The 11,813-nt window shown below is 44.9% G+C and overlaps 1 protein-coding gene across 12 annotated transcripts in view; it reads right to left on the bottom strand.

Moving 5' to 3' along the window:
- USP20 (ubiquitin specific peptidase 20) overlaps positions 1–11,813 on the bottom strand; it is a 114,247-nt gene that overhangs the window by 55,976 nt on the left and 46,458 nt on the right. For 10 of the 12 annotated variants that reach the window (XM_088665275.1, XM_088665273.1, XM_035113014.3 and 7 more), the window contains 10 exons: positions 10,802–10,899; positions 10,017–10,070; positions 9,710–9,772; positions 8,197–8,328; positions 7,501–7,597; positions 7,303–7,372; positions 6,717–6,830; positions 6,006–6,084; positions 4,553–4,985; positions 3,010–3,150 (listed from right to left, as the gene is read on the bottom strand). In XM_088665275.1, the coding sequence (XP_088521401.1) occupies positions 3,010–3,150; positions 4,553–4,985; positions 6,006–6,084; positions 6,717–6,830; positions 7,303–7,372; positions 7,501–7,597; positions 8,197–8,328; positions 9,710–9,772; positions 10,017–10,070; positions 10,802–10,899 (1,281 nt within the window). Of the gene's footprint in view, positions 1–3,009; positions 3,151–4,552; positions 4,986–5,092; positions 5,217–6,005; positions 6,085–6,716; positions 6,831–7,302; positions 7,373–7,500; positions 7,598–8,196; positions 8,329–9,709; positions 9,773–10,016; positions 10,071–10,801; positions 10,900–11,813 lie in introns of those variants that run through there. The other 2 variants (XM_088665280.1, XM_088665281.1) reach the window with 2 other exon arrangements.

Here is an 11,813-nt window from a genome sequence, read left to right as displayed (position 1 = left end):
CAACTGGGCCAAAGCAAACAAGATGAATTTTAACAAGGAGAAATGTAAAGTTCTACACTTGGGCATAATAATAATAATAATAATAATAATAATAATAATAATAATAATAATGAAAGGCACAAATACAGGATGGGAGACACCTGGCTTGAGAGCAGTACATGTGAAAAAGATCTAGGAGTCTTGGTAGACCACAAACTTGACATGAGTCAACAGTGTGATGCAGCAGCTAAAAAAGCCAATGCAATTCTGGGCTGCATCAATAGGAGTATAGCACCTAGATCAAGGGAAGTAATAGTACCACTGTATTCTGCTCTGGTCAGGCCTCACCTGAAGTACTGTGTCCAATTTTGGGCACCACAGTTCAAGAAGGATACTGACAAGCTGGAATGTGTTCAGAAGATGGCAACCAAAATGGCCAAAGGCCTGGAAACGATGCCTTATGAGGAACGGCTTAGGGAGCTGGGTATGTTTAGCCTGGAGAAGAGAAGGTTAAGGGGTGATATGATAGCCATGTTCAAATATATAAAAGGATGTCATATAGAGGAGGGAGAAAGGTTGTTTTCTTCTGCTCCAGAGAAACGGACATGGAGCAATGGATTCAAACTACAAGAAAGAAGATTCCACCTAAACATTAGGAAGAACTTCCTGACAGTGAGAGCTGTTCGGCAGTGGAATTTGCTACCAAGGAGTGTGGTGGAGTCTCCTTCTTTGGAGGTCTTTAAGCAGAGGCTTGACAGGCACATGTCAAGAATGCTTTGATGGTGTTTCAAGCTTGGCAGGGGGTTGGACTGGATGGCCCTTGTGGTCTCTTCCAACTCTATGATTCTATGGCTTCTTGGAATATGGTCTCCACTTCCTTGACAGCGGTTGTTGCCCCTGCAGATTAGAGGCTGTTGTCCCCATCTTCAAAAGGGGGGAAAGAGTAAGGCCCAGGTAGCTTCAGAAGGGTCAGCTTGATATCAAACCAGGAAAGGTCTTAGAACAGAAAACTAAACAGAAAAGGATGCCGTGATTACTAAGACCCAGCATGGGTTTCTCAAAAACAAATCTTGCCAGATGAATCTTGTCTTCTTTTATATGGAGGCTTTTAAGCAGAGGTTGGGTGGCCATCTGTCATAGATTATTTAATTGAGACTCCTGCATTGCAGGGGGTTGGACTAGATGATACTCAGGGTCCCTTCCAACTTCACAATTCTGTGATTCTATGTGCAACACGTGGCACCCTATCTGCATAACCTAGCAATTCTAAAATATAGTCACATTTTTACTCTCGCAAGATTGAATGTATTGCCCTCGGCTGCACTTGAGGGACGATTCCAACAGATTCCAAACAACAAACGCTTATGTCCCTGTGGAGATGGCAGTACCGAATCAGTGGCGCATGCCCTTCTGGCTTGCACTCTTTATAAAGACTTGAGGAATGAGATTATCACACCTCTTTTATTGTCCATTCCGGGTCACCCAACCACTGCCACAGTCTCCTTTCTCTAGGCAGATCAAGATGAGCACGTGACAGCAAAGGTTGCAAGGTTTTTAGCTGGGGCAATCAGAATAGGAGTGAGAAGCAACAGCATGTGTGTATCCATTCTGAAGGAAATCAGCCCTGAGTGCTCACTGGAAGGACAGGTCGTGAAGCTGAGGCTCCAATACTTTGGCCACCTCCAGAGAAGAGAAGACTCCCTGGAAAAGACCCTGATGCTGGGAAAGACTGAGGGCACAAGGAGAAGAGGATGACAGAGGACAAGATGGTTGTACAGTGTTATCGAAGCTACCAACATGAGTTTGACCAAACTGCGGGAGGCAGTGGAAGACAGGAGTCCCTGGCGTGCTATGGTCCATGGGGTCACGAAGAGTCGGACACGACTAAACGACTAAACAACAACAACAACAACAACAACAACAATCAGAATAAGATCCACAATTTGACTATTGATTCAAAGCCCTAAAATGTATTTTATATAATTGACTTTTTATTTCTATTCTTTGTATATTGTATTGTTGTTTTATTGTTGTGGCCAATGGCTGACGCAAATAAAGATTTTTTTTTAACCTTTAAAAAACAAGTTTATTGATCAATTTAAAACTTTACATAAAACAAAAGCACATAAGGTAACGGTACAACTCAAATACTTCAAATCTTACAAGTCATACCCATTTCCTATATCTATGCAGATAAAAGCCCCCTTCCCCCCTCCCACCCTCCCTGCTCCCACCCCTCTCCACCCTTCTTTCCTACCATTTTCCCTACCGTCTTCTCTCCCTCCCTCCTGTAACCCTCGTTCCTTTTTTCATATTATACATTATATATGCCAATTATATATAACAACTCTAAAGCCTGGAGAGAGAATTCAATAGAAGTCATTAAAACTAAAAATGTTGAAAGAAAAACAAAGGGTTTGTGTTGTTTTTTTTTCCTTTTCCTTTCGTATTCTCCTTCCTGCCAATCTCTAATGTATTTTTAAACTTATGCGAACGTACTAAACCTAGTATATTTCTGACGCAAATAAAGATTTATTCATACATTTATAGGTTTGGGTGTTGTTTGGTAATCGCCTCACCAGTTCTCTCTGTGGAAGACTATCATAGAAACTCTGCACAGATGGAGGGGATTGAATGGGAGGTGGGGTCCACATAAAGAACAAGTAGGATGCCCTCAGGAAATGCAAAACACGTAGTTAAACGTGTAACTCCCTCCCATAGGAGGCAGTGGTGGCTACCAAATTAGATGGCTTTGAAAGAGGACTGGACAAATTCATGGAGGAGATGGAGAAGGAGACTAGCAATGGCTATGCTTTGCCTCCATGTTCAGAGGCAGTAATGCTCTAGGTGAGGGCTTTTGTGCTGGGTTCCTGCCTGAGGGAGTCCCACAGGCATCTGCTTGGCCACAGGGAGTAAAGGATGCTAGACTATGTGGGCCCACTGGTCTGGTCCAGTAGGGATCTTCTTATGTCCTTATACAGAAAACAACTACCACAGAAGCAGCTCAACCCAGATGCTTCCTGGACTTACCCTTTTTCAGCACATAGGAGGAGGATCCCAGGCGCACAGGGCTCGAGCGTGGGGGGCTGCTAGAGAGCTTGGAATGCACTTCGTGATGAACGGGGCTGCAGGGCCGAGAGGAGCAGCGTGTGTAGGCATCATTGTCTGGTTCTGTTGCAAGGAAAGGAAGTGAATTGCCTGTAGAGAGGACTGGAACACAAGTTTTGTCTGACAAGCTCAGCCAGCCAATCCCTCATCTCTGGGCACCAACTTGGCCCCAATTGTTTTTTATTTAATTTAGTTCTCAGATTGGCTACCAAGCACTTGAGCACCTTCTTCTCATGGCAGAAGGTGGGGATATTATGGCTTTAGCAAGATGGGTCACCATGTGGTGCCTCTGGGTGCCATGGTATTGTTGAGGTCCTTCCCTAGTGTCTACCGTAAAAGGCCTCTGTGCTTCCCCATTCACTGCCCATTGGGGAATGGAGCGGTGGGACAGTTAACCTTCTTCTCCCTGGGAAAATATATAGAGCTGAAGGAAGAAATGGGGGAGAGTGACACTCTTTCCCACTTCCTATTTCAGCTCTATGAGCTTTCAAAGGCTCAGATTAACTCTTCCAGATCTAACTTTCAACCAGATCCCTGGGAAAAGGTGCATGCATTTTCCCTCTTCCTCTGGGGTTAGGGACTGATTTGCGTGCAAGGAGTGAGAAGCAACTAGAAAGAGTAATGGCCATGGTGCTCATGCTGGGGTGTAGTGGTTAAGAGTGTCAGCCTAGCACCTGGGAGACCAGAGTACAAATCCCCACTTGGCCAAGAAACACACTGGATGACCTAGAGCAGGCATCCCCAAACTTCGGCCCTCCAGATGTTTTGGACTACAATTCCCATCTTCCCCGACCACTGGTCTTGTTAGCTAAGGATCATGGGAGTTGTAGGCCAAGACATCTGGAGGGCCACAGGTTGGGGATGCCTGACCTAGAACTAGGCACTTCCACCCAGCCTAACCTATGTCACAATGTTTGTTGTAGGGTTTAAAGAAGGAGGGGGAGAAGCATGTATGCCACCTTGAACTCTTTGGAGAAAATGGCAGGATGCAAGTGCAACAAACAAACAACAAACAAACAAACAAATTTCCAAATGTAGCCACTGTCTGCTTCAGCTGTGAGATTCCTCATCAAGGGAGGACCAGGAGGCCACAGCCTTAATCCTAGCCCTGAGCCATATGGAGGTAAGGAGCAGAGATCCTACAACGAGGCCAAAGCAGGGGGGGCTCTCTGCACCCAGAGTTAGTTCAGCCTCGGGTGTCAAGGCCAATCAAGTCCCAAGTCCAAGGGAAATCAGATGCTTCAAACGCAAAATCCAGTGTCCTACTACACACAACTCCTCCTCAGGAGTAAAGTTCTCCTAGGGAAGTTAGACCCCCTTTCAATGAGAGATACTCTACCAGTGAGCTATGGCCCTTCCCTTAAAACTAGTAAAAAAATATGAACGAAGGTGTGTATGATATGCAGCTTCCAAGGTTCAGACACAGGTGCCAAGAGCATTGCACACTGAACCTGTTGTGGAGTACCTGGAGTCCTAGAGGGGCTGGCTGGATGAGGTGTGGAAGGAGGGAGCACTTCTGGGGAAGCCCTGCCATCCACTGCTGTCACAGAGGTGTCAACATCAGCATCTTCATCCACTTGCTCCGAGTTGCTCCGCCGATGGCTACACGAGAACTTCCGGTCCTTCATCCGCTCCTTTTCAGAAATCCCCCGCCCAGCCTCGTCCTGGATCAGCAGCTCAGCCTCTGCCAGGGAGCACCCAGTTTTGCTCTGCCCATCCCCTTCGCCCCGGTCGCTGCTCGAGTCACAGGAGAGGAACTCGTCCTCCGAGGGGCTGCGGTCATGCTCCTGCTTGTCTTCCATGTCGCTCAAGTCGGAGTCCCGGGTCTCGGCCATGACTGGCTCCTTCAGCTCTTCGTGGAGCTGATCCATCAAGCAGCGTAGGAATTCTTGGGTGTCCTGGGGTGGGTACGCAGAGAAGAAAATATTGTATGGGGCACTTCAGGCCTAGGGCTCTCTATTCAGCCTCTTTCTAGGTCACCCCCCTCCCTCTCCCCAGGACTTGCCTTCCAACAGCCCTGCTCTGCCCCCTCTTCTTGTGCTTCCCCCTGTTTGGAATATGGATGGAAGATGTGGGGAGAGAGGAGTAGTGTAGAAAGATTTGGCCTGTATCTGTGGTTGGAGTGTAACCTACTGAACAAAAGTAAGGATCAGACCTGTTGCTTTGCCCACCACTGGCATATGCCCCCAGAAGGTCCCCACGTGAAAATGCAACACTCAGGCTGAAAAAGATTCCCCACTCTGACTCTACAGGTAGCAGATCTCCAGTATTTCAGACAGAGGCTTCTTCAAGCTGTACCTGAAGGTGGTGGGGATTGAGCAAGAGACCTTGTGCATGCAAAGCAAGTACTTTACCAATGTGTTGGGGCCCTTTTTCCTTTTTTAAAAAAGGTACGATTCTAGTCCCCATGGTTCTGAATAAAAGGAAGAACTAAATAAAAAACTGCCTATACTGAGTTGAACTGTTAGTCCATCAAGCTCAGTATTGCCTACACTGACTGGCAGTAGCTCTCCAAGGATCTATCGCATCTGTACTTGGAGATGCCAGGGACTGAGCCTGGGGCCTTTTCTTCAGGCAAAGTAGATGCTGTACAATCCTCCCAGAAAAAGTTTTGTGATTGCTGGTGGAGGGGGGGGCGACAAAATTGCATGTGGCCCCCAGAAGATTTCCCAGAAAGTAATATGGCCCTCAAGCTTAAAAAGATTCCCCACCCCTGCCCTATTACATTTCATGGCAAATGGAATCCCCTCCTTGCTGGAAGGCTACATGTTGTATCAGTAACTCAGTCTCTGCCTTGGCTCCCTAACTGAAACAGATGCTGTTTAACTTCTCACAGCCCAGGAGAATATAATTTTCTTACTGCAGCAGGAAGAGGGAATCAGAAACATCTGGGATTGCCCCTTTGCCATCCGCCTCACCTGTTGTGCATACCCTCGAAACATGGGGTTGACCAGCTTGATTCCATGTGACAGGCTGCTGGGGACGACATAACTTGGGCTGGTTTTAGGGAAGAAAAAGCAAAGTCAAAAATGAATATATAGAATCTCTGGAGATGTGCAAGGTAAATTTCAAGTTCAAGGTGTTACAGGTGGTACATAGAGCCCTTAATAGCTTGGGGGCCTGATGAGTTTATGTAAATAAACAAACGAAATTACTTTAAAAACCATTGGTGTATCTAGTTCAGTATTGTCTATAGACTAGCATCAGCTCTCCAGGGTTTAAGGCAGGAAGTCTTTTCTCAGCCCTCTCTAGATACTATATTTCATAAAATTAGAATGCCACTGGGAACTGAACCCGAGTCAGAAGATTGGGAAAGTATTGCCTAACAGAATGTAGATCAGTTGGGTGTCATTCTATAGTGAATATTCTGAATAATGTCTTTTATGTAACTGACAGAAGGAAAATCTTTTTCTTTTTTCTATTTTTTGTTTTCCTTTGTTGTTTCCTTTTTCTTTCTCTCTTTGCTTTTGTTTTAATTTAGATTAGTTTCTCTTATTTTACTGTATCGTGAAAAACCTTTAATAAAATCTTATTTTTTAAAAAAAAACACTAGGACCTTCTGCATACAAAGCAAGTGCTCTACCGGTGAGCTGAGGTCCCTACAGCCTCAGTGTCCTAGATTTACTCACCGCTTCTTATGCCACACTTCGGAAATCAGCTTATGGTAACTTTTGCAAAGTGCTGGCTTCTTGTCAGTGCGCACGAGACCGCCACATTCAAGGAAAAATTGAGTGAGTGGGGGACTGATAGGAAGACAAGAAAGAAAGGTGGGTTATGATTTATCCAACAACTTCAATTGGGAGCAGAGAGAAAGGGAAAACATTGATGCCTTCAATAAAAAGTGGAAGAGACCAAGGGGCTAAAAAAAAATCTGCCTGGCCCCAATGAAGCCACCAGATCTGGCCTACAAGCAGCCTTTGCCAAGCTGGTGCAACATCCAGGTGCTTTGGACTACAACGTGCTGGCTTGGGGGTTGATGGGAGTTTTTGTGCCAAACATACTAATTGGGGTCTGATGGGAGTTATAGTGCAACACATACTGGTTGGAGGTTGATGGGTGTTATATTGACATATATGCTGGCTGGGGGATAATGGGAATTGTAGTGCCAAACATAGTGGCTGGAGGGTGATGAAGGTAGTGGTCTGAAACATCTGGAAGGCACCAACCTGGCAGTCAGTAAATAGCAGTTATCTGAAAATGACTCTGAAAACCTACCAGTTTGAGAGAGCCTGGAGTGCAGCGTTCATGTAGCAGGAGTTCCCAAGATTTTTCATTCCTGTAAGGCCTAGAAAAGGAATGAAAAAGGAGAGGGGAATGGAGGCTTGTTCATTATGCCCACTGCTACATTTTTATTGTCTGTGTTCAAGGAAAAAGGAAAGGGGTATTTTCATACTCTAAGACCTTTGGATTTACCTCTCGGTTTCAGGTCATCATCTTCCGACTCGGACTCCCCTTCATCAGCAACTGCGATGGGTACAGCTTTTAGGGAATGGATGGGTGGAGGAGAATTCTGGAAGTGAAAGTTGGGGAGTAAATATCAGAGGCAAGTCTGCTTTGCCACACAGTATAATTCTCCAAACTAAGAAACAGCAGCTGAGTTTTCTTTTTTCCTCCTGTCTCCTAATCCCTTTTCTTTTCATGCCATGTATTTTAGACTGTTAGGCCTAGGGGCAAGGACTGTCTCATCACTGACATTTGTAAGCTTCCAGTCATTTTGGGGCCAAATAACGAGGTTAAAATGCTTTTAATAAGTAAAAAAAGAGAGAGATTTTATTATTATTTATTAAAGGTGTATACCACTGTCCATCCAAACAGAGAAATACAAAATGAGATTATAAAAACATAATAAAACAAAAGCAAAAACAAACCAATAGATATCCTCCCACAAACACATTTTAAAAGCCACAGAATGTTAATCAGCCGAATGTCTGGTTGAAGAGAAATGTTTTAGCCTAAAGATATGTAATGAAGGCACCATACTGTCTTGTAGATCCCACTGGTCCTGAGACTTCCCTGCTACATTCCAAGTTGGGATAGTCTTACACATTGACCACTTGAACTAAGAAAAAGAGTAACTCAAAGCATCCAGCTTTGCCACAAAACACTCACCTGGTCCATGAATTTTGATGGAGGGACTGGTGTGTGGGAGTACAACCGCTGGTCCAAGAAAACCTCCTTCTCGCAGGCATAGCACCATACCCGGAACGTTGTCAGGTTTACTGTCAGGTTGTGCTTTTTGGCCTACCAATTTAAAAACACACAAACACAGAGAGCACACCAATTAATATGGGTTGTGTCCAGCTACGCAGTGCAGACCCATCAAAATTAATGGGCCAAAGTCAGTCATGTCTATCAGTTTCAATCATGGGATGCTGCTCTAGGTAGCAGTAATACTGACTAACAAACTTGTTTTTCTGATCTATGGTACCCAAGAAGTGGGACTGTGAAATTGCAGAGGCAAGATCCAACTGATCTTGAATTCTACTGCAATGCAGTCAGAGCAGAAGCAGAAGATAGAGCCTCAAGTTCAATAAGAATGTAAGCAATAGCATAGCTCTGCTGGATGAGGCCAAAGGAGTGCTAGGGAGTCCAGCATCCTGCTTTCCTAGCGGCTAAGCAGATGCCCCAATGGGAAACCCAAAAGCAGCACCTGAGGGCAACAGCAATTCTCCTCGCATGCAATTCAGAACACCTGATATTGAGACACATATCACCTTTGATAGTAGAGGTGTGGTATAACATGAGGGAAGGTTGCAGCATTTGGGACTTTTTAGTTTAGAGAAAAGATGAGAAAGAAGTGACATTCTAGAAGTTTATGAAATTATGCATGATGTGAAGAAAGTGAATAGAAAGATATTTTTCTCCCTCTCTTCAACAAAGCTGGATGTCAGAAGATTTAGGACAGGCAGTGCATAGTTAAGCTATAGAACTCACCCCCACAGGACAAAGTGATGGCCACAAATATAGATGGTTTTAAAAGAGGAGCAGACAAATTAATGTAGGAGAAGGCTATCTACGACTACAAGTCATAATGGCTATGCTCTCCAGGTAGCAGTAATTCTGACTAACATTTTTATATTTCTGATTGGAGGCAGAAATTTAATGCTACTTGGAGTTGTAATGCTTCTGAATGCCAGTTGCTGGAAACCGCAGGAGTGGGGAGTGCTCTTGTGCTGGAATCTTGCTTGCAGGTATCCCACAGGTATCTGGTTGGCCACTGTGAGAAGAAGATGCTGGACTAGGTGGGCTATCAGCCTGATCCAGCAGGCCTCTTCTTATGCCTCAACAGGAAGCCCAAAAGAAGGACCTGAGTGAAACAGCAACTCTCCCCACTTGTGATTCTGAGCAACTGGTATTCAGAGGCATATTGCCTCCAACAGTGCAGAGAAAAGATAGGCACAAGGATTGGCCACAACAGTGTGTTGCATTTCCAAAATATGTCCTTCAACTAGTACAAAAAATTAGAGGACCTCAGCTCTAGACAATACTTGTGTGTTTTCAAAGCAACATGGCTGAGAGAAGTGTTGAATGCTAAACATTCGGGGGGGGGGGTGTTACAATTAAGTTCCAAGGAAATTTTCCTGGCTGCTCACTTGCTTTCTGGGGAAACTAGATCTCTTACCTGTGCATGAAGGGTGCTGTGGTCAGCAAAGGATTCCCCGCAACCAACATAAGAGCAGGAAACCTGAAGTGAAACAAAGCCAATTGACAGTCACAGTGGAAACATGGCAAAAGAAATTCAGAGCAATAGAAAGGTAGGGGTGTGTCTGTGGATACACACACAATGCACAGAAAATAGTGCTACTTCACACCCCAAAAGTGAAAAGTCTACCTGGTACAGCTCAGTAACTAGCTGTGAATGACATTTTACAACAGGAAGAATAAAAGTCATGCATGCAGGAAAATGTATTTGAAAAGAATGTCTTTACCTGAAGACAAGCCCACAGGTTTGGTCCCCCTGCTCCACAAGACTGGCAAGTACCCTGTTTTCATATGAGGAGGAGAAATAATTATCAGTGGCCTATCGTCCTCAGAGACAGACCCATCATCAGACAAAGGAGTGAGGAAATCGTGGACTTGCTGATACTGATATGATATACACTCATATCAGCTCCAGCCAGTGTGGCCAATGAAGCTTGGATGATGGAAGTCCAGCAATATCTGGAGGGCCACAGGCCCCTCCATCCCTGATTCCTTATGGCATGCAAAAAGATGAGAGAATGCCTCTGTTCAAAAGATGAATTCCCTCATGAAAGAAGAAGTGCCTCTTCTTCAATCAAGTGTGGGGAAACTATGACCCTCCCTAAATTGTTGGACTTCATCTCCCATCAGCCCCAACCTGCATGCCCAGTAGTCTGGGATGATGGGAGCTGAAGTCCAACAATACAACTTGGTGTCGTCTGGAGTTTGCAGGGCTCCAACTAACATCAGCCTCAGCCAGCATGGTCAATGGTCAGGGATGATGGAAGTTGCAGTCCAGCAAGCATATGGATGGCCAAAGCTTCCCCACCCTGATGCTATGTATAACTTTTCCTCTTAGGAATGAGCTTCAGACATGTAGGGCGTACTTAAGTCAGACTTGCACTGGTTTAGTAGTCATATCTTCTCCCCAAGGATATTCTCATGGTACTGGGGATCTCCTCAACCCCAGTCTGAAAATGTATTAGTTTGTTTATGGATTGGGTAATTTTTTTGCAAATGAATTTTTCCTTACTTTGGATTTAAGAAGCAGATCATCCTTAGTGACTTCACCTATGGAATCCAGGTGAGGACAAATGTCTCTGGGATCACCCATTTTGCACTTGGGTTCACCTGTGTGGATCAAGAGAGAGAGGGACAGCAAAACAGGTCAGATTGTTTTCACATTCAGCTTGCTCATCTGTTTTTGTTTAAAATGAGAGGAGCTGAACCACAAGCCCATCTTGTTTTGTTTGTTTGTTTGTTTGTTGCATTCATATCCCACATTTTTCTCCAAGGAGCTCAATGTAGTATACATGGTTCTCCCCTTTGTTGTTTAATCCCCACAACAACCCTGTGAGGAAGGTTAGGCTGAGAGGCAGTGGAAAGCTGAATGAAGGTCACCCAATGAGCTTCATATATGTATCAGCCTGTCACATTCCAGTGCAGAGTTGACCTCTAGCTAGCATGGCCCTAGCTTGGCATAACCTGGAGCTGACTTCAGGTCACTGGAGGGAGAAAAATGGTAATCTACCAAGGAATCTACCTGAACTTGAAAACTTGTATGGATTGACACAATCTCCTGTTGCAGGAGAGCAGGTATTGAAACACACTTCTATATCCTAGATTCAAAGGATGGTTGAGAAGGGTGAGAACTGGAAAGGCTTCGGGGGGGACCTGAAAATAGCAATCCAAATACCATACATATATCAGAAGAGCCTGCTGCTGGATCAGGACAGTGACCCATCTAGTTGAGCATCCTGTTCTCACAGTGACTGACCAGATGCCCCTTTTGGGAAACCTGCAAGCAGGATCTGAGCACAGGAGCAGCCTTTCCCTTCCTGCAGTTCCTGTTAGCATAAATCCTCTGCATGGCACAGATGCTGCATGTGGATGAATGTTTACATTATATGATTGCTGTAACTTTCCCACACAGGAGCTCAAGCTGTAACCTGATCTCCTGTCATGTGATGTTCTTTGTTCTGTTTCTACTTTCACTTTCTTCTGAACTGGAGAGTGATGGCTGAACACACACTCTCTGAATAAAC

This window comes from Zootoca vivipara, chromosome Z2 (genome assembly GCF_965207765.1).
Source record: "Zootoca vivipara chromosome Z2, rZooViv2.hap1.1, whole genome shotgun sequence".
Lineage (NCBI taxonomy): Eukaryota > Metazoa > Chordata > Lepidosauria > Squamata > Lacertidae > Zootoca > Zootoca vivipara.
This window is presented reverse-complemented; position numbering and strand designations above follow the sequence as displayed.